The sequence below is a fragment of the Coffea eugenioides genome, chromosome 7, assembly GCF_003713205.1.
Source record: "Coffea eugenioides isolate CCC68of chromosome 7, Ceug_1.0, whole genome shotgun sequence".
NCBI classification, from domain to species: Eukaryota; Viridiplantae; Streptophyta; class Magnoliopsida; order Gentianales; family Rubiaceae; genus Coffea; species Coffea eugenioides.
This window is the reverse complement of record NC_040041.1, coordinates 3586302-3608340: the sequence shown is the minus strand read 5'-3', so window position 1 is coordinate 3608340 and position 22039 is coordinate 3586302. Positions and strand designations below refer to the sequence as shown.

The following is a 22039-nucleotide window of genomic DNA, read 5'->3' as shown; positions in this document are numbered from 1 at the left end:
TTCGTTTGGCAAATGAGTATTTTTTATGTTTGTTTAAAATTTTATTATAATTTATTATAAAATTTGTAGAAAAAATATTTAATATATAAAACTTTTTTTCTTTTCTTTTTCTTTTTCTTTCTTTCATTTTCGTTTTCTTTTTCTTTCCTCCCCTCTTCTTCTCCCTCATCTCACCACTCACTAGTTGCTGGTGCCGATCGAAATTTTTTTTCTTTATTTCTCCTCTGCTTCCCCTCCCCTCTCCTCTGCCACCCTTCCCTTGCTAGTCACGCGACTAGGGAAGGAGGGGGGGAGGGAGGCGGGAGAGGGATGGAGAAAGAGAGGTGGCCCTTTGCTGGTCGTGTGACAGGGAGAGGGGGAGGGCTGGGGGGGGGAAGGGTGGTGGGAGAAGGAGGGGAAAGAGAGGTGGCAGGGGAGGAAAGAGGAAAGAAGGAGAGGGAGGAAAGGAAAAAAAAAAAAAAAACTCTACTTCTTCCGGTGCTGAAAAAGGTGTCGGGCGGTGGTGGAGGTGGTGATAGATTGAGGTGGTGAAGGAATAAGATAAATTTTTTTTTGTGTTTTTAGATATTTTGAAGTATGTATTTTAGAAACTTTGAGGGGTTTTTTTAGAATTACTGTAGTTAAAATTGTTAAAAAATATGTAGAAAAAACTAATGAGTTTGCCAAACAGGGCCATTATATTATTCAGGACAATGGAAGTCTTCAAAATTTCTGAATCTTATTAGCGATGATGCAGAATAGTAATCATGTTGTAAAATTTCCTTTGCTCGTAGGCAATATGTCAAGGTTTGACTAGTATTGGCCAAACTGCACATGTAGCATTCAATTTCCCACTCTAAACGTACAAGACAAAGACAAAAAACTACAATGAGCCAAAATATCATATGAGGGTATTGAGTTAGCTATCATGATCAGCACTAATTCAACCCCATTCCTTTTTCCCTATTTCTTGTGGACCACACCCTATTGCCGTGACCTAAATAAACTGTGCTGGCCATGGTTTTTCTAGTAACTGCATTGGTGCGTTTCGTGCTTTTCAGCACAATCTATAGACCTTTTTTTAAATTGCGATTCAACCACCATTTCAGCCACTGACGGGCTACCAAAAGGGATTCCTTTGATCGAGTCAAATTTTTATGCCTTTAGTCTTTCTTCCTGTATGATAGGATAAATTAAATTATATAAATTAAACTCTTTTTTTTTATATAATAGAATAAATTATTTTATATATATATTATCGTTGTCGGAAAAAAAAAATTACCATTTCAATAGCTACTGTAAACTAATGCTTACCTTGAGTTCTTGAAATCAGGGTATCCTATTTCTCACCTGATTTCAAAAAGTGTGTTTAGATAGTAGTATATCTTGAAATTAGGTCAGTTTTCCTTTAATTGTATAATTACTTATATCATTATTAATGAAATTTACACCATTTAATTGTATAGTTACTTATATCATTATTAATGAAATTTACACCATTTAATGATGATCGGAGGTCCATTGAAAAAGAAATTATTTCAAGGGGAGAAAAAAGATATTAGAGATTTTTAAGGGGGAATCATATTTTTATTTTACATGTATCATATGACAAAGGTGTCACAATAAAAAAAAAACATAATTATATATATATGTACTCTGGGCAACGATATAAACGGTTGTGCGCATGATAGAAGTACCGCAACCGTAGCGCATGTTCCGAGTTCCAGCTGTAATGTGGGCACAGTGCTCGTTAACAGGTGGCATCCATACTTTTTGCAACAGCCGTCGAGATGAGAATGAGATGTGACGCTACTGCTTGTTGTTTTCCTGTCTCTGTGACCGATTAGCCTTTCTCAACTTCATCAAATATAGAGTTAGACGCAGCTTTGTGAAAAAGCTCATGTTTCGCATTTAATCCTCTTTTATATTTATTTATATTTCTTAGTTAATTTTAAAATTTTAAAATTTTAAAATTATGATATTTGAAATATATTTTAATGAAATATATTTGATAAGAATGTTTTCAATTAATTTGAAGGTTGGCGTTAAACCAAACAAGGAGCTCAGTTTCTTAATTTGTTGAAACGTTTTGATGTCAACCAAGTTTCTCAAAAGTTATCCCCGTTCTTAATGATCCCTTCTCATGTTCGTATGGATTACTTCTTTTGCTCAACTACTTGAATGGTTTATATTTTCTTTTTTTTTTTGTTTGAAATACTCTCTTAAAACGAAAAGCTTCATTAATTTATTGATATTACTACCCTTCTCGATGATGAAACTCGCTATGTGTTTGGATTGAAATATTTTGAAATAAAATAATTTGTTTCACAAATTTCAATCACTTTTTTTATCTTTTCAATCATCTTTTTATTTCACATACATCACATCACAAAAAGTACTATCGTAATTATCTCAAATAAATCATTCAAATAAACTCCTATCCAAACAACTAGTGTCATCTTAAATTCATTGAATTGAGGGAAATTTTGGCAATATTCCTGGACTGTGACCCGATTATATTATGAGAAGCTAGAGGTGGCAAAATGGGCGGGATGGACGGGATTTGCTTGGGTTTGAGATGGAATCTAGTCATATGGGTTTGGACCCAATCTTATCCATATGTGTTTTGGGACTAACTTGGACGGGATCACTTTGGAATGGGTTTAGATTGATCCCGCCCAATACCCAAATCTATTTTCTACATATTTTTTTCCTTTAATTCATTTTAAATTTTTTATATAACTTTAATAATTTTTATTTATTAAATTTCTTTTAGTTTTATTAAATAAACATGCAAGTGCTTTATAGTTTATACTCAGGATTCCCACAAAAAATTGGATTAACAATAAAGGAAAAGATAGATATACAGTCATATTCCAACATATATCAAGATAACCAAGGCACTTAGGGTGTTGAATATTTATGTTCATCATTGTCCAAGGATGACAGGTCTAAACTGACTGAAATGCTGGAAATTTTTGTGGACAATGACTAGGAAGACTGCTAGATTATATTGGCTGGTATGATTATAAAAATTGTTAAAGATAATTTTTGAATCTAAGACTCCGTTTGGATTGGCTATTTTTTCAAAAAATAATTTTTTCAAATACAATGTTACAGGAATATATAATAACTCAAAAAACATCCCATCCATATTAGTATATCAAATATTTCAAAAAAATTTTATAGTAAAAATTTTTCATATACACTGCTACAAAAAAATTTCAAAAACACCCCAAAAAATAACTAATCCAAACGGAGCCCTTGCTATTTGAGCCCAATAGGTACCCAAGTATTTCCCAAAATTTCCCATCAATTAATGGGTACAATTGAAATTTGTCCCATCTTAAACCCAATATCAAATTCTAGTACCATACCGCCCAAAGTCCTCATAGGCATGGGTAACCCATTGGGATTTGGGACAAATTGCCACCTCTATGAGAAGCACATCCCCCCTTCCCTTCTGAATTTTTTGTTTTTATACTCCCTCCGTCCCGTTTTGTTAGTCTTGGTTTTTTTTCACACAGATTAAGAAAGTGTAATTAATTTGGTTGGAAACATAAATTTAGATTAATAATTTCCTAAAATACCCTTATGTTAATCACGAAGAGTGCCAATTAATATCAGTTACAGCTAATGGTGCCAATAAATATCAGTTACCGCCAATAGTGCCAATAAATAACAAAGATAGACTTTTCATTTATCTATGTATTGGAAAAACTCAATGTATTCAATGTAGTGGGTTAGTATTTAATAACAATGTATTAATAACAAGATATTTAATAAGGGTATTTTAGACAATTTGAAAGATTACTACATTCCTTAATGGGAAAGTGGACTACAATTTGGGACAGACAAAAAAGGAAAACAAGACTAACAAAATGGGACGGAGGGAGTAGTTTATAACGTATCAAGTCTCGAGTACAGGAATAAACTCTTCCACCTATTCCCATCCTTAATAGATATTTTCTTCATCAATGCTGAGAAAAGTCAGAAACTTGAGTTGGATAACCATCGGTCTTGTTCATTGGAAAACATGCTAGTTTAGATTGCTATTTTTCGGGAGCTTTTTTTTTTTTTTTAGAAAAATACACTATAAATCTGTAATTATTTGATATATGTAAAATTTAAAATATGTTCATAAAAAATATAAAATTTTTTATTTTTAAAAAAATGACAATCCAAACAAGGAAGTCGAGTAGTTTATGAGAAATGACACGCGAGGAACCTCACCTCATTAGGTAGGTGTTTTATATGAAAGATATCTTCTTTCTCTGTTGTTATTTTTTTTCTCAGACAAAACACAAAATGTGAGCAATGGAACAAATTATCTCAGATAAAACACAAAATGTGCGATGCAATAATACTTTTAGTTTTTTTTTGGTGGGCTTGTTTAGATAATAAAAAAGAAAAAACAATTCTACATCAAACTCAAAATGAACCCACTTAGTCCGAGGATAATATATATATATATATATATATTTTCATGAGATGGTGAAAGAATAATAATATATTGAACCAAAACTCGATGAATAACCTACCACTAAACTGAGTGCGAATGGACAGATTGGTAGTTTTATTTAATTAGTGTTCTTTTCCGAACACTTCATGGCAGTGCATGCTTTAATTTTTAATACAGTAATGGGTCACTTCCGGTGGGTTACCATTCACTAATTAACAATGATTTATTCTTAATCATTTTGGTGGTTAGCTCAGCCTGGGGATATTGGTGCATTATGAAGCATATATATATTTTTTCCCCACTTTTCTGAATGATACGTATACAAAATTGGGAAATGGTGCAGGAACGGTTGGCAGTTGACGGCCATGATTTGGCCAAAAAAATTTGTGCGGTTCAGATCACATCTTGTAACTCGATTTTCACGCCGTGTGTGGGATCCACAAATATTTGTTCTAAAGTTACGTTGTGTGCAAAGAAAGTTACACCGTGTGTAATCAAAGTTACGCACGGTGAAAAATGCACACAACCCGCAAAAACGATTGCACCTGCAACCGTTTGTGCCCCTTGTCCACAAAATTGTTGGCACTGCCATCCCTTCCTCTGGCCCAGAAAAAGTAGGGGCAAAAGAAAAGTTGATGTTCTTTTTCTATCCATCAACTTTTGGTAATAGTAGTATATTTACTTGTAATTTCATTTTCACACTTAAAATACTATAATCACCTAATTGAAGACGACAAGGCCGGTCATAAATAAGGTACACTAACTTGTCATATTTTGATGCAGCTAACTGAACGGTGATAAATTACCAAATGGAGAATTATGAGAAAGTAACCATCGATCCTCTTTTAACATATATGTCCTAACCAGATTAAGGTGAAAAGAGGATTTGGGTTGCCATTCTTGATTTCACTTCTGAGCCACTTCCATGCCTCTATGACCACTCAAAATTCAGGCGACTTGTTGAAAGGGTTTGGTGACTTGAAGTCTAAGTGACTGGCTTCAAATAAATAAATAAATAAATAAAAGCCTTAAAGTCTAAGTGTTAAACTTTGGGTGAAGTTTAAGGGTCGAGTTAGCTTGCGACTGCAAAAATGAACAAAATTTCGGGCCTTGGAATATCATACTCTTTCAGCTGCATATATATGACTAATACAAGTTTCAACTTTCTAGTAGCAATAGTAGTTAACTTACCCCCCCCCCCCTTCCCTTCTTTTTTTTGCCCTGTCTGTGATAAGAGCAATCAGAGTTGCCTAATAAAACTCAGATAAACTCAGGGTTGATTACTCCTAAGTCCTGCCAGCTTGTTAAGTGCAAAAAGGATGCGAGTCCGCAGTGTCACGGGTGTGGCCGCCATTAAGCCCGTTGCCAGCCGGAGTAGATTAATAAGATACTTGAAACAACTAATAAAAAGGCAAAAAGGTTGTGTCCTTTACACACGCATACTCCAACATTAAAAACTCCATAATCAGTTGGCATCTGAACTTTCTTTCTTTCTTTTTTTTTTCGCCGGAGCCGGTGGTCACCACCAAGCAATTAAATCTTAGTGGCGGGAGTTCAATTTTTGTCTTTCATCAATTTGTCACTATAAGTGGCTGCATTCAATAGTTTTTTTTTATTTTTATATGATGATTCAACTCCCATCGGCTCCCGCTCTCCCTAAATTATGATAAATTAGAGTATAGAAATATGACCATTGCGACAAAAAAAAAAAAAAAAGTTGCCATTTGGGCTGACCACGCCATGGATCACAAGTTCTTTAAGGTTCGTGTCTGATTTGTGCATGTCGTCTCGCACTCATTCTCAAAAGGCTACACAAAAGTATTAATTTGTAACACTATATTTAAAATAGAGGTGTGCTTCAACATAAAAAAAGTTGTTAGTTGTTACATAGTGCCATAGCTTCTTCATATGTTATCAGGAGCAAAAGCAAAAGGTCCTTGGAAAAAACAGAAAATGTTCTCACAATACACACAACATACGACTGGAATACTACAACGTATGCAGATTTGGTCGGAAATGTTCAAGAGAAATGGGTAGAACATTTTGGTTTGGTGAATGCTACATTTAGGTAAACTTTTGTGCTCGGTTGTTGTTAATAAGAAGGACTTCAATGCTGAAACATGTTGCATGCTGCACTGTCAAGTTAGCCTCTCATTGTCCTTCCTTGATAGCATTTTTATTCAACGAGTGAATTGGAGTCAGAGAGACTTGCTTTAAAGTGCAAATATCACTTCTCTCACTACTGCTTTTTAACCCTTCCTTTCTTTTCCTTCCCAAAAAAAAAAAAACCTTCCTTCCTTCCTTATGCTTACAAATGTTGGAATTTCTCTAAAACAGGTTGTGCCTGGGCTCACAAAGCCCAACCCAACTCAGAATGTCCTCTGAAGCTTTCAAAATGGATCAAATCTTTCTACTGATGTTTTTTTTTTTTCACCTGAATAAACATGGTTTTGATTTTTAGGATTTTTTTTTAAGCACTAAAACAGATTCTTTTAGCAGGGGGAGTGAAAGGAAGCCTCGTTTGGCAAGTGAGTTTTTTGGGTATTTGTCTAAAATTTTAATGCAGCTTACTGTAGAAGTTTTTAAAATTTTTTTTGAAGTGTATAGTTTAAAATTTTTGAGAAATTTTTTGAGGTTACTGCAGCTAAAGTTTTTAAAAAACTTGTAGCAGACAAACTTGGCAAAAAACTTGTCTGCCAAACGAGGCCGAAGATTAGAATTTAACTTGTGTGTATAGATATACTTTAGTTACTAGATCAAGGCGTCCTCCAAAATGATTTAAGTAATATCTAAGATACTCATTATAATATCGATTTATCATATATATAATGAAAACAAACTTGTGTGTGTAGATATACTTACTGATATTGGCATTTTTTTTAAATTTCTATTTGTTTATGGCGGTAAAGCCTTTTACTCCAACTTATGCTCTGAGGATCTTAAAACCAGAAGGAGATTTCCAGCGTCAAATCTACGTAGATAACTGTGAACTGTGAAGGTTTGAATGGGAGCAGCCGAAATAAATATATGGTCATGGGACATGCGTGCCTTACTTAATTGAAATTGTTAGGTGGACACGCTATGGTGACGTGAATAGTCAAATGTAGTATCATGCAAATCGGATGACGCGTCTTCTTGTAGATGAGTATTATCTCATTTTTCTTGGAAATCTGACATAGGATAGCTCATATTTTGCCTGCACTGTAAATATATATATTTTTTATCACGTAAATAACTTTTTTATTTCACGTACAATATATTATAAAAAAAATGCTATAATGCTACTCTATTTTTTTTTTTAAATAATCTTTCATCCAAACACACTCATTCAAACTCCCTCCCAAATTATTAGTGAATGAATTGTATTTTGAGAGACTAATTTAAAAATGCGAATATCACCTCCTTTATCTGCACTTTTAGAAATTATTTCTAACCAGAAAACTCGTCACGCAAAACAAAAAAAAAAGGTGAAAACAAGATGTATCCATTAATATTAATCGTTTTTTTTACAATTGTTCATGCCCCTTGTTCAAATAACCCTATCTAGGATAACCCAAGCAAGTTGGTTGGTAAGAGTTAAATTTGAACGTAAATTTTATTATTGAGATTATTTGACGTGTACAGCAGGAATTTAGGCCTTGTTTTGATAGCATTTTTTTGGATTTTTTGTAGAAAAATTATTGTAACGATTTGATGTATGTGAGGAAAAAAGGTAATAGGAAAATGTGATTACGGAAAACGACATAATTTTTCGACAAAAAATGGCTATCCAAACGGGGCCTTAGTTTTTTTCCTTTTAAATAAGTTAAAAAGGGAGAAAAACTAGTACTGCAGTTAATTGGCAGCGAGAATCTATCCTTTTTTTCAGAAACTGAAATAAACTCACACACACTTAATAAGACTAAGCACGAAAGTTAATAGTTAAATCGGCTCGAAACCAATACAAGAATGGATCCACAAGAAACACAAATCCAGCCAATTGGTGGTAGCGAGAATCCATCCGCTGCCGCCATCTACGCTTAACTAAGGTGACCAAAGGGGCGAACTTAGGATTCTCTGAGGGACCCCACGAACTCCCGCCCACTCCTGCAAGTATACCCAATCCCGAAGCGCCACGTGCACACCAACTTGTCAGTTTCTGGGTAACTGTTGCTGAAAAAATTTGGCGGGCAAATCTATCCATAGCAAAATTCAAACAGCACTTTTTAAGCAAAACCCTAGGTAACCTGACCCCCCCCCCTTTCCCCCCCAAACCATCCCAGCCGCTGCCCCATTTCCCCCATCATTTCACTCCCTCCGTCTTTCTTTTCTCTCCTTCTTCCTCCCTCTTTTGCTGTCTTTCCCTGAACTTCCTCCCTAAATTAAATGTTTTATATGTATTTTTGTATTCATTAAGGGTTCTCTAATTCGTGGTTTATGCAGGTTAGTTTCTGTTCTATAAATTTCTCGATAATAGTGCTGGATATGGGTGTTGGATCGAACTGCTCACTTTTCTGAACTGTTTTGGTTTCTTTCGCTTTTAATTTAGCTGCGGATTGATAATTTTTGGGTTGGAAATGTAATTCTCAAAAACTGCAAAGAAGTTTAGGCATTTCTGAATACTACTCCTAGTAGCCTAGGGATTTGTGTACATTTAAATTAGGTTGTTTATTGAATTTTATGTTATTTCTTGGTGTTACTTTTCTGCAGGGGAATAGCTTGAAGTTTTGTTGAGGATGAGATACATGTAGTATTTATTCAGGGTAGGGTCTCTATTTTGTTGTAATCTCCCCGTTAATTAGTTGGATTTATTGTTAATTACACTTTTTATATGCATATCCACACTTTAGCGATATTCTGTTCTTTATTTAAGTATTTCAGATGATCCCCCTTCTTTTTTTTTTAGTTTGTTTTTTTTAACTAACCTTTATACTTCAGGTTTAAGTAGAGGGTATTATTTGAATGGCTCTGGATGATGTGGACCTTTCGTGGTATGTAAATTTTTAGTTTCTTACTGGATATACTTTTCCAGTTGCTTTTTCGTAGTTTTCTGCTTTTTCTGATAATAAAAATAATCTTTTTCTTTGAAATTTAGTTTCATTTCATTTGGGTACTCTATCTTCTTATCATTTTGTACGGTGTAATATGCTTGTAAATTTTATGCTTTTAGTTTGAATTTGGATCATTTCATGAATTCTGTTAGGGTTTGAAGTTGAAGTCTGGTTTAGTTGCAGGAGAAAGGTGAGGCCTTGAAATCGGAAGATCGATCTGGAGACAGCCAAAAAGGAGAGCAATTAGCAGAACCAAGTTTAGAATGGGAAAAGTTTCTCCAAAGGACAGGGAAACTAAGACTGGCAAGCAGAAAAGAAGGCCAAGGAGTTCAATCAACAAGTATCTTAGACCGGGGGCTCTTGCCCAGCTTCGATACAACAAAGCATCTGCTGCTAAATCTTGTACAGATCTTGGGAAGAAAAGGGTCGCTCTGGTGGATGCAGACAAGCAAAAAAATGATGTTATACTTGAAAATAAAATTATCAACAGAAGCCCCACAATTTTATCACCTGTAAAGTTTGGGTTTGGTTCTGCTATGGAGAAGAGCCCCACCATTTTATCGCCCATACGATCTGGGATTGGTCCTCTTTTTGGGGCCATTGACAGTTTTAAGCAGAATAATTTGCAGAAAACACCAAAAACACCACGTGCTGAAGAGTGCAAGTCTGAGTCCAGGATTGAGTCTCTCCCCATGGATTTACTGGTATTTACTATCTGCATGACTTTCTTGATTATTGACTCCTCACTAGTGTCTTCAACCTTGAGTTCCACTAGTTTGTTACAAAGATCTTATCAAACTACTTTAAATTCGTTATTGGTTGATATTCTTAGATCGCAAAAGCACTGCAATCTTAGCATTCTGATCTTCAACATTTCTCTTCTGCATAATCCAGAAAGCTGATACGTTAAAGTATTGCTGTGTTCTGTTTTAATGCATCTTAATTTTCGTTAAAATCAATGACTAATTTGTCATCGTTGTCTGATTGAGGTCAAAATAATGTGCCACCTGCACCATGACCAGCTCCGAGCAGTTTTCCATGTCTCTCAGAAAATCAGGAAGGCGGTGAGTCTATTTCTCCTGGGTCTCTATGACTATGAGTCTTTTGTTTTTGGTTTTTAGTGGGGATGGGGGGTGCTTATGTGAATTGTGTTCTTTCTTTTCCTCTGTGGACACATCTCTTTCAGAACATATGCAGTTGATGTTCAATGGCTCATTGGTGCTTATACTCATTTGACTAGGTTATACAAGCAAGACAGTTTCACTTTAATTATACTACGCCTGATCGAACTCGACAAGAGATGCTAAGAACAATGACTCCTTTGCCAACCGATCACTGGCCTTTTATGAGGTTTGAATGGTGCTCTATCTTGAGACTTGGTTCTCTTTCCTTGTTTTTCCCTACTGAAAATTGATCAATACAGTCACATATTGTTTCAACTTATACATTTGAGTCACTTGCAGCAAGGGAGATGGAAAAGGTATTTGGATACCTAGCCCACACACCCCAAAGGCACCAAGGCATGGTCCTAGGCCTCCCTCGCGTCTCAAGTTTACTGAGATGCGGCAAATTGCAGCTGTTCTCTTCCAGGAGTCGGCATTTCCTTCAAGGTGCTTGGTGCCATCAGCATTATCCCAACCTATATGCAAATCCTTGGCTTCTAATAGAGCATTATTTTATGAGGAGGAGTTATGCCAGGCGGTTGCTCAGAATAAACTCCGTTGATCTTTATGGTCGTATAATATTTATCTGCTATTGGTATGTATATAGTATGATATCTACCTCTTTGCCTTTAGTTGTTTCAATTGGAGAGTGCAGTTTTGTAGTCTTGCTGGAGCACTTGTTCTGAGCTATGAAGTTTAAGGATGGCAAAGATATATTAATGATTGAGTGAATAAAAACTTCAGACAGGGTCTCTTGTATAGTATATATATAAGTATATTTTGTTTTCACAGATGGTTTCCTTTTTTTTTTTTTTTTTGGGTCTGCTCGCTCTTCTTTTTTCTGTAAATCTGGAATGTCGACATTGAATGCTTCAGAGTCTCTGTTTCACCATGGAGTGGATTTTGAATCCTGTTAATTTGTCTGCTCGCTCTTGTCAATGTTCGATGCTTTACCCAGAGTTTCTAATTTCAAAAGGTTGCCTATTAAGTTTCTCTTAATATTGCCATGAAAAGTATCCAAATATCGTTTCTTTAATTTTCATTTTTTCTCTTAAAGTGGAGTCTGTCTATCAGACACTGGTGCAGAGTACTTCTGCGGCCGTTGATGGAAGCTCGCGCCCTTCATTTTATCAACAGGAACAATGATTATCATTCGTAGTCTCATAAATAAATGTTATTGAAGTTCCTCATTGCACAAGGTTTAATGGCCTGTAGCTGTTGCTTCTTGACTGCACATCTGCAATTGATGTACCCTCAGTCCACTCAAGATGAGCGTGAATGAGATTTAACCATATATTTGACAAGATTTCTGGTCCTCTTGGTTGAAATACTAACGCTGATTTTTTTTTGCTATAATAATAACATTTTTATAACCTAATCTATTCTAAATATTAATGCTAATTTTTTTTCCCGCAACAACAACATTCCTATAATCTAAAATCTATCTTAAATGCTAATGCTATTTTTTTTATTGCAATGATAATATTTCTATAATTTAATTTATTCTATTCTACAAGAATAACATTCGTATAACCTAATTTATTCTAAATATTAATGTTTTTTTTTGTCGCAACGATATTATTCTTATAACCTAAAATCTATTCTAAAATACTAATGCTATTTTTTTTTTGGTTGCAAAGATAACATTCCTATAACTTAATTTATCCTATTCTACAGAGAGTAAAAGTCTAAAGAAACTGTGTAAGTTAACAGATATATAGATCTAGAGACCGTGTATGTTAATAGATATACAGATTTGATTAGATAGATATACAGATTTGACTAGATCAAGATTGTGTAAGGACAGGTATTCAAAGGGATGCTCTTATACCTCATTTGAATTTTTTCATTGGAGGTGGGATTCGACCAGAGCACCCCTTTCGAATTTTTTTATTACAAGTAAAATTCAAATTCCCAGCCTAACAGCACAAAGAAGGCCTTAGTCCCTTTTGGTAGCCACTGAGCCAAAGCTCATTAGTTTGAAACACTGATGCTAATTGCAAACAGAAATGTGATCAAACGCAATAACTGATGAGTCAAAGAGGGTGAGAAGTTAAGAATGACGCCTTCACATTCCTATCAATAACATACCAGAACGCGGAGTTCAAGTCAAAACTGTAACGCAATTTCTAAATATTTTTCATTTATTCTGACGGGCAGAGGCAGAGAGGAAAGGTTACTAAGAGAAAGATCAACCTCGGCTAATATGAGAAATTGTGTTAATCTAAATTACTCATAAGCTGCAGCAGAATTTGATCATCGAAGTTTCATAATCGATTGAACAAGCAATTAGCAGGACCGATTAGGTGAATCGCCAGCAATTAAAAAGCCTTACGCTGTACCATTTTTTTTTTAAGTGTATCCATAAACAGTGAAACAGAAATGTTTATTCAGAATATTACAGTCAGGATTCCGTATAAAAAATGCTTACACAAACAGAATCCAACAGACATACGAACAACAGAATTTAAACATATCTCTCCAGATGAAAGTAATAAATACAAATTTGTAAATGGTTAATTGTGCGCGGATTTTGTACAAGCCCAGAGTGACAAGATGCTGCTACTGATCAATGAGCGCCCACAAGAAAAGGGTGCTGGCAAACACTGCATTCAATGGTCTCAGAACCGGAGGCCGGAACCTGAACCTGCAAAGAATTTAAGTCATAAATAATTGTTCATCTCATCAATTGTGAAAATACTTTTAAAGCTTAACAAGACGACGAAGGCCATGCTTCAAACCTGTAAGTGGACTGTGCAAGTTGGACATGCAACCTCTCTCGTGCGTGTTCCAAATCCATCAGAAGCTACATCTGCAGAAACTAGAGCTTTAGCTAAAGTTTAGGGTGCTCAATGTTCGACAAGTTCAATTCTTCTTCGAACATTTCTTTTTCTTTTATAACAAAGAGGCAATAAGAGCCCAATCTAAGCTAAGAGTGACTACCTGATGATGTCTTGCGATTTTTGTCCATCTCCTCCTGTTACACAATCAAATAATGCAAAAACATAAATGGCATGTATATCACCAGAAATTTGATGTGTGACATGCTATAATGTGTCTTCTAATTCAAAGTAAGAATCTGAAATTGTTTTAACAAGATTAGCATAAGCAGTACAATCCGTGATGATTCACGTACACATGAAATGCATTTGCAATATTACAATCCATTCTCATAAGAATCCTTGGAAAGGCAAGCATGAAAAGCTCATACAGGAGAAAATAGGAGACAAATGAGATCCTATGCAAAATGCTTGAGATTGCATGGGGCAAAACACTAATTATTTGACTGAAAGAATGAATTCAACATTCAAAGACTTTAACCTTAAACCAGGCATTTTCATGTGTAGCACCTTTTCTCTGAAGACAAATCATTTCAAAAGGAAAAAAAAAAAGTCAAAGAATACATAGTTTGCAACTCTGTGTGCAGGCTAATCCGAACTTTAAATTCATGAACTGCTACTGAACTAAACAGCATGAACTCAAGCGCTCTCATATCATCCTCAAAATAAAAAGTTACTTCTAATTTAGCTAAATTGCAGCATTCTGAACAGCATATCAGTAGACTGTGTTACAGAAATCTAGATTATGTAGAGCAGTTACCTTAAGTTTTCTCACAAGCTCCTCGTGACTCTGAGCTCCAGCGAATCTGGCAGCTGCTTCCCTTGTGTTACTCAGCCTCTGAGTAACTTCTGCCTGCAAAGATGAAACTCAAGAGAACACATCAATAGGAAGCCAGTTACCATATGATCAAATTGAATTATAAGTTTCAAATGTATCACTCTCCTTACAAAAGCATAACTAATAATTACAGATACCAAGTTCATACCAAGCATCGGTCACAAACACGAACTGGTTGAGCATTCTCATCAGCAGTAAGGGCAATTCTACCTTGTGTGCACTTGTCACAAAAAATATCCCCACAATTCCTACAATGATGCTGAAATGGACAAGAATGAAGCATGAGGTTCAACAATCAATTACGAAATTGTTTTAAACATCCAATTGTGTTATATAATGATTGTTTATTTTGGAGGGCACACCTTCCGGTTAAAAGCATTGAAAATTGATGAACACGCGGTACATTTGTTAACTGCATCATCAGGAACCTAATGGGGACAAACAGAGCAAAGGAATCAAACACAAAGAAATAAGAATTCTGTTTGACAAATTCTTCACAAACAAAGTATGAAAATTTAACTAATAAAATAGTATAATAATCAGTTCTAACCCAGTGATCCTTCTCTTCATGTCCCAGCTTCATCAAGTTCATCCAATCAATAAATGCTTTCTTCTTTTCTGCAGGTTGGTCGGCATCCTTCACTGCATCTGAAGGTTTAGTTGTTCCACCCATTTCCTTGACCTACTTGCATGGGATGAGGTATCAGAATATGTCCCCGAGTAAATCGCAAGAATAGCGATCACGGGATGACTATATTTAGATGGCAGAAACCAAGGCCTAGTTGGAATTTATGCCAGTCACGCCATGCAAAAGAGAAAAAATGTGCACACAGAAAAGCTACATGCTTGTACGTAAGATACACATTCACCAAAGAAAAATGCCACAGTGGAGATCTTTAACCTGAATGCTTGCTGCTGCCACTGTGTCCAAAATATTGTTTGTTGTATAGCTATTCGATTTCAGCCTGATGCGTCTTGGTTCAATGTCAACAGAACTTTTAGCCCAAAATGCAAATATATACAAGTCCAACACCTAGAAAGAGAGCGCAAAATCAATTTTCCATAAACTATTTGGCAAATTAAACAAGACAACCAGCTTAGATATGGAAATAGTTGCTGACTTACATCCCATCTGGTGACACTCTCAAGTGGGTATATCTTTAATGTCCGACTAGTCGCTGGATCAAGTATACGAATTCCATCTAAACCAATCTGCAACACAATTATTATGCCTAGTAATTCAGCAACAACAGAACGCCAGAAAAGATCTAAAAATCACATATTTCTTATAAAGCAAACTACGAAAAATCAAAATAATTTCATGCTCAATCCCTCATAAATTTAACAATATAATGACATATCACAAACCTGGCAGAGCACATCCATGTCAGTCTGACCTGCACCTTCGGATAAGAGCCTGACTCGGTATTTCTGCACGCTGCCCCTGGTATCATGCAGCTCCTCAGCCTTTGGAGCCGCCTTCACAATCTTAGGAAAGCTTCCAGACCCATTCTGCTCTTTCCCAGCGGGAACATTAATGGGCCTTCCATAATCATCAAACAGCACTCCACCACTCTCGGGTCGAGACCGGGTCCCTTTAGCACCATAGGGCTCTGAATTTCCCCCATTATATTTATAAACCCCAGCATCATACATCCCCTGATCATCATATCCCCCATGACTAACATTATTCCCGAATGAATTGTCGTAATTCTGCGAAGAACCGTCATAAGAGGCCGATGAATAAGGATACGACGAGCTATAACTAGGATTTGAATTGGGATAATCGTAACTAACAGCAGCAGAAGCAGCAGCAGCTCCAGGATTCTGATCGTACGGATAATAGGAAGGTTCCAGATGAGGGAAAGAGTAGGAAGGTAGATTGGAGGGCTGAGAGGAGGCAGGGCTAGGGCTTATAGAATAAGAAGGGGCAGGATCAGAACTCCGGGAATGGGAAGGGTAAGTGGAGGAGGAATAATTACTGGCGGAGAAATCGGCGGAGGGCGAATAATTGGAGGAAACCGGCGGGGCAGAGGCGTAGGCGTAGGAGGGGATTGTGGGGGTCGGAATAAACTGAGAATCCACGGGGACGTTGGGGTTGGAGCCGGGATTAGGGTTAGGGCTTTGGAAGTCGTGTTGATAATACTGGTAATACGACGAGCTCATGTCGCTTTGTTGTATAATTGGTACCAGAATTTCGATCGGAAAATCGACCGGCCAGACGGAGAAGAGAGAGATTTTTCTTTTCCCTTTATGCTTTTTTGGGTCGGGTTTTACTGGAGAATGGAGATTTGGTGAATGAAGGAAGGAAGGAAGGAAAGGAAGGATGGATGGAAAGTGGCAGAAGATATAGAGTGGAAGGGAAGGAAGCAGGAACCGGGGCGAGGAAAGTCAAAAGATGTATGATACGCGCTTGACGGTTCTTTCCTTACCCGCCAATGGCCGTTATTGTTCCTTCTTGTGTGTGTGGTTGGATTTTGGATCGTAGATCTTGGCGTCGGGTCCTAACGGCGATTCGTTACTATTGGAGCGAATAACCATTTGTACCCTTGAATTAATTATACACGGAGCCTAGGGCCTGTTTGGAACCAAGTTTTTTAGCTACTAGTTTTTTAACAACTTCAACTACAGGAACCCAAAAAAACTTATCAAATTTTTTAACTTACACACTTCAAAATATCTAATACACAAAAAACTTCTCCTTTTCTTCTTTTTTCTCCCCCACCCCGATCCACCACACCTTTATCGCCGGCCACCACCTCCGTCGCCGGCCACCACCACCTTCGCCGCTACTTCCGGCGCCAGCCTTCCCTTTTTTTTCCCTTCCTTTCTCCTTCTCCCTCTCCGTCTCTGTCTCCCCCTCCTTGGCCACCCTCCCCCTTCCCTAGCTGCGATCTAGTCGCGCGGTATCAGACCGCATCTGCAATCTGGTCACGCGACCGGATTGGGCAAAAGGGGAGGGGGAAGGGGAGGAGAGGGGGAGAGAAAAAGCAAAAAAATTGTTTCAAAACGGAGCACATTAGTCCTTGAAATATTTGTTTGGACAACAAATTTTTTTAAAAAAATTGTCACATTTTTCATGAACATATTTTTCAATCACTTTTTTATCTCATGAATATCAAATCGCTATAGTATTTTTTCTACAAAAAATTCCAGAAAAATGCAATCCAAACAAGGCCACTTAAGTGAAATCGGTAATAGAAGTGGAACAAGTTCTATACTAAAGTGGGACAAATTTATATATGAGTTCTATAATTTTTTTTTTTTTGTGAAAAAATGAGTTCTAAAATTTATATGTGAGGGACTAAAGTTGAACAAAAATTTCATACTTGAAGGAATAATGTGGACAAATTTTATACTTTAGACACTCAAATGAGATAAATTTTATATTTGATGAACTAAAATGTCTCATTTCCTAAGTTTGAAGACCAAAATGATGATTTGGATATATTTTAACGGTGCAAAGTATAATTAACCCTTACTATAATTATTTTGGCTTCATTTGTTGATTTTGCCTTTTTGGTTCCTAGCAAAGTTTCTAGAAATAATTTTTAAAAGAAATGCTTATAACACAATTTTTTTTTTATGTAATGTACATGAGATAAAAAAATACCGATGATATAAGCAACTAAATTTTTTTGTAAATAATCCACTATCGAACCAATTCTATATATTTTTATGCCTTGTACGTGTGTTACAAGTTCGAGACCTATAACTTCAAGAGGGTACAGCTAAAATGTTTTAATTACTCGTTCACGGATGTCTGCGTTCAAATTAATTTTGCTTAAAGTATCAAAAAATAAATAAATACGCAGTTGCCCCGGATTTTAACCTTAATTACGGATTAATGTGTGCACATTTACAAACGCACTACATTACAAAATCGATACTTTAAGACATCTTTTTAGTGTCGACAAGTGATAATTCCTTTTCAAAGCTCTCATTATCCCACACTTCCACAGAGCATTATTTACTGAAGTTTCTTGTTAATGATGTCCGACCAAGTGTGGATGTGCATCAAACGCCTACCTAACTCCGCAAATGAAATTTTGTTGGAATCTTTAACCACTAATCAATCATGAGATGGACGAAAGAATTCTCCTCATCTCATCTACGTGGTATATCCTGCAAGAATAACTACATTTTTCATTTTCACTAGTAATTCTAGCTCAAGGCTTCAGAGGTGAATTATCTTCTCCAGTCTCAAACGGTGAGGTAAATCAGTTAATTGTATTTTAGATATGAGCCAATATGGAGTGTCCAAGTAAATCAGGCACCTGGCTGGAATGATGATATGACACCCGAGTACATGCTTTTGATAATCAAATCATCTTAGGAAATTCATTTTAATCATCTTCCTAATCTAAGTTGCTTACCGAGACACCTGTCCAAATTAACAATAAGAAACCATCTACCAAGAAATTGCCTATAAAGAAGTTAATTTGAGGATTTGGTCCAACCAACTACAGCTTCACATATATCTTGATAATAATTGGTACTCCTATACCATACTTCCAAAAGTAAAATCTTGTTCGGATTTTTTTTTTTTTTTTTGCAGAAAATTTTTTACGTTATTCATTCAGGAGCATGTTTTTCAATCACATTTTTACTTCACACACATCAAATCGTTGTAGTACGTTTTTTTTTTATAATAAAAACTCTTAAAAATGGCCATCCAAATGAGAAATTACTCGTGCAATTAACCAATTGAAAACATATGGGCGTGTTTGGATTAGGAAGATTTGAAATAAAAAAATTTACTTCACAAATTTCAATCATTTTTTTATCTTCTCAATCACATTTTTATTTTACATGCATTACATCACAAAAAATATTACTAGTAATTATATCAAATAAATCATCCAAATAAACTCCTATCTAAATAAACTCATTAATTATTTCCGCATTGATTGAAGCTTGACCACTATCAGTATGTTATCAGAAGATTAGAGAGTATTTGATTCTAGCTAGCATCTTTTGATCAAACATATCCGATTATCTTTATTGCATCCGGACAAATGGGATGAGGAAACACTGCTCACGCATCAACCGTCTGATTCTACTAGTAGCCCCCTAATGTCCAGTTAGAGCATTAATCACCGCCCACGGAAGCCACTCCAACTAGGTATATAATCATGAAGATCGAAGGCAACCACTTACGCCATCAGATTAACTTCAAAAAATGACCACACGTTCGAGGCTCCCTGCGATCAAATCAACTGCAGACTCCAGAAATTAATTGATAAGGGTAGAAATTTCATCGAAGGTTATGATGGCGTGGGGTCCCTGGGTGCCGACGTGGTACGAGGACACATGGCTCAAAACAAGGCCTCCACGTGTGTGTCACTTGCGGGCTCCCCTGTTGCCGACCTTATGGCAACCGGTCAAAGTCGACATTTGCTGCCCCTCCAGTCTCTTGTCTCTAGTCTCTACTACTGCTATATAATCCAAGTCCCGGTGCTAATGTGATAGTACTGCCAACAAAGGCGATTCTCTGGTACTTTCCGGCTGCATACTGCTTCTAGCTCGAACCTTGTAGCACAACGTCAAAAAGCCAAGAAAAGAGTTTTCAAGAAATGGGTTTTTTAGACTACCTCTCAGATAGGTTTGAATGGCACAACACTTGGGGTGAGAGGAGAAAGCTCAAGAAACTGAAGAAAAGGCCCCTTCAGGTACGTAACCAATCAATAAATTTTTCCAAAAAGCAGTTATTAGAAGTTGGTTTCTCATGCAAAAAAAAAATAATAATAATACTTGGTTTTGTTTTTTTGGTTCATCAGACGGTGGATATAAGAGTGAAGATTGACTGTGAGGGGTGCGAAAGAAGAGTGAGGAAGTCGGTGGAACACATGAGAGGGGTTTCAGAGGTGGAGGTTGATCCGAAGAAGCACAGGTTGAGAGTAATCGGGCATGTGGATCCGGATAAGGTGTTGCGACGGGTGAGACATCGAACCGGGAAGAAAGCTCAGTTCTGGCCTTACATCCCCCAAGAGGTCGTCGAGCATCCCTATGCTCCTGGGGTTTATGACAGAAAGGCTCCGGCTGGTTACGTCCGGAACGCGGTGGATAATCCTCAGATTTCTAGCCTTGCTCGTGCCAGTTCCACTGAAGTCAAGTATATGACTGCGTTTAGTGATGACAATCCTAATGCTTGTTCCGTAATGTAAACTAATTAATATCCATCCATCGCGTGTGTGTGTATATTTACATGCAATTGCATGGGTTTTAAGAGTTCTATCATGTATGTGTATATAATATAAATGTTGGTGCTTAAGCAGTAAAGTAGGGGTACTAGCTAGCTAGGCAAATAAGGTGGGCTGTGGATGTTTGTCCCTACATATGTATATTTTGGGTATGAATAGTTCTTGTTGCAGAGACTATATTAATAGTTCTTTCTTGTTGCTTCAGAAGTAGGCATTTCCATCGCTACTTTCTTTAGTTGTTTTCTTCTTCTTCTTCCTATGATTATATTATTGTCTATCAGTAGGCAAACCCCTTGTTACCCTATCTCTGAACTCATATTTTACTCATGCACAATCAAGGGCGGCCTTATCTATGTTGCTTGCAGCGTCTTTACTACCATGTTCTTATTTTGTCTTTTTCCTTGATAAATCATCATATTTGGTGCACTAATTGCTATGGAAAATAAAGAGGACGAAATATGATATACTTCTATTTAGGTGGCCTTTTGCTTCTCCTTGTTCCGGTGCTCGAGCCTGATGAATAGTTCTTGTTGCAGATACAATAATATTAGTTCTTGTTGCTTCAGAAGTAGCATTTCCATCGCTACTTTCTTTAGTTGTTTTCTTCTTCTTCTTCTTCTTCTTCCATTAGTCAAACCCTTCGTTACCCTATCTCTGAACTCGATTTTTATTCATGCACAATCAAGGGCGGCCTTATCCATGTTGCAGCGTCTTTGCTACCACGTTCTTATTTTGTCTTTTCCTTGATAAATCATCATATTTGGTGCTTTTTTGACCCACTAATTTTGCTATGGAAAATAGAGAGGACGAAATATGATGATATACTTCTATTTAAGTGGCCTTTTGCTTCTCCTTGTTCCGGTGCTCCAGCCTGATGACGACTTCCCTTTCAATTGGCCGTATATGGAAAGGGGTTGGGTTTGACACGCTTCTTTGCCCAAAACCGACCTTGAATGGATAGAGTGGGAACTAACTGCCAGTTTTCCACCAACTTGAGACCTTTTCTCATTCCATTTCGAAGGTAGAATCTAATGAGAAATAACCTAAGGTCCACGGCATCTTCTTGGGCAGCACGACACCGGATGCATCTTTATGCTGTATACCCGAATGAGAGGACGGTCAAGTCAGCTTCTTTATATTCGGTGATGATTTGCAATTAATAAAGTGGTTTTCTAACACATTTTTCTAAAGACGCCATCTTCTCTCTCAAACATTAATCGACCAAAAATATAATCAAAGATTGAACTATAATTACAACTAACTTCTACAAACAACGGTGGAAATTTCCCAATACTTGTACCTGAATTTTTCCCCCCTCCTACTTTAAGGTTTTGCTTTGACTTGTTATTACAAACTCTTGGAATTCAAATTATGTATCAAGTTGGAAAAACATTCGATTTAGCGCAAAAACTAGATACTTGTTATTTTTAGGTTCTCATTTCAGTTTCACAAAATTCGGAATTAGTGTAGAACCGAGTCTAAAAAATAACAAAAGTTAATCCGATGCATTATAACAAAATAAAA

General features: G+C 36.5%; 3 protein-coding genes across 4 annotated transcripts; 2 read left to right on the top strand and 1 right to left on the bottom strand.

The window, feature by feature from the left end:
• The first annotated feature begins 8751 nt into the window (after nucleotides 1-8751).
• Nucleotides 8752-11415, top strand: LOC113778473 (F-box protein At4g35930). Of its 2 annotated transcripts, none has more exons than XM_027323893.1 (7): nucleotides 8752-8863; nucleotides 9131-9183; nucleotides 9359-9411; nucleotides 9649-10175; nucleotides 10461-10535; nucleotides 10712-10821; nucleotides 10935-11415. In XM_027323893.1, exons 4-7 carry the CDS (start codon nucleotides 9735-9737, stop codon nucleotides 11194-11196), a joined length of 888 nt encoding a protein of 295 aa, XP_027179694.1. In that variant the 5' UTR covers nucleotides 8752-8863; nucleotides 9131-9183; nucleotides 9359-9411; nucleotides 9649-9734; the 3' UTR covers nucleotides 11197-11415. The 2 variants fall into 2 exon arrangements, with proteins under 2 accessions (XP_027179694.1, XP_027179693.1); XM_027323892.1 differs by having other exon boundaries at nucleotides 9624-10175.
• A 1540-nt stretch (nucleotides 11416-12955) lies between these two features.
• LOC113778036 (protein FREE1-like) lies at nucleotides 12956-16633 on the bottom strand. Its single transcript, XM_027323284.1, has 10 exons — nucleotides 15681-16633; nucleotides 15438-15524; nucleotides 15214-15345; nucleotides 14863-14994; nucleotides 14675-14740; nucleotides 14461-14571; nucleotides 14235-14327; nucleotides 13578-13611; nucleotides 13376-13446; nucleotides 12956-13281 (listed from the first exon to the last, which is right to left on the bottom strand). The coding sequence occupies exons 1-10, from the start codon at nucleotides 16476-16478 to the stop codon at nucleotides 13204-13206; spliced, it is 1602 nt and encodes a 533-aa protein (XP_027179085.1). The 5' UTR covers nucleotides 16479-16633; the 3' UTR covers nucleotides 12956-13203.
• Nucleotides 16634-19803: 3170 nt separating this feature from the next.
• On the top strand, nucleotides 19804-20735 carry LOC113778599 (heavy metal-associated isoprenylated plant protein 27). Its single transcript, XM_027324055.1, has 2 exons — nucleotides 19804-19984; nucleotides 20093-20735. The coding sequence occupies exons 1-2, from the start codon at nucleotides 19889-19891 to the stop codon at nucleotides 20477-20479; spliced, it is 483 nt and encodes a 160-aa protein (XP_027179856.1). The 5' UTR covers nucleotides 19804-19888; the 3' UTR covers nucleotides 20480-20735.
• Nucleotides 20736-22039: the final 1304 nt, after the last annotated feature.

Coding starts and splice junctions, on each gene's coding strand:
- LOC113778473 (XM_027323893.1), top strand. CDS start 9,735: ATGGGAAAAGTTTCTCCAAAGGACAGGGAAACTAAGACTGGCAAGCAG. Junction 10,176..10,460: donor CTCTCCCCATGGATTTACTG/GTATTTACTATC, acceptor TGTCTGATTGAG/GTCAAAATAATGTGCCACCT. Junction 10,822..10,934: donor GATCACTGGCCTTTTATGAG/GTTTGAATGGTG, acceptor AGTCACTTGCAG/CAAGGGAGATGGAAAAGGTA.
- LOC113778036 (XM_027323284.1), bottom strand. CDS start 16,478: ATGAGCTCGTCGTATTACCAGTATTATCAACACGACTTCCAAAGCCCT. Junction 15,346..15,437: donor AGAGTGTCACCAGATGGGAT/GTAAGTCAGCAA, acceptor CTCTCTTTCTAG/GTGTTGGACTTGTATATATT. Junction 13,447..13,577: donor AAATCGCAAGACATCATCAG/GTAGTCACTCTT, acceptor TAGTTTCTGCAG/ATGTAGCTTCTGATGGATTT.
- LOC113778599 (XM_027324055.1), top strand. CDS start 19,889: ATGGGTTTTTTAGACTACCTCTCAGATAGGTTTGAATGGCACAACACT. Junction 19,985..20,092: donor TGAAGAAAAGGCCCCTTCAG/GTACGTAACCAA, acceptor TTGGTTCATCAG/ACGGTGGATATAAGAGTGAA.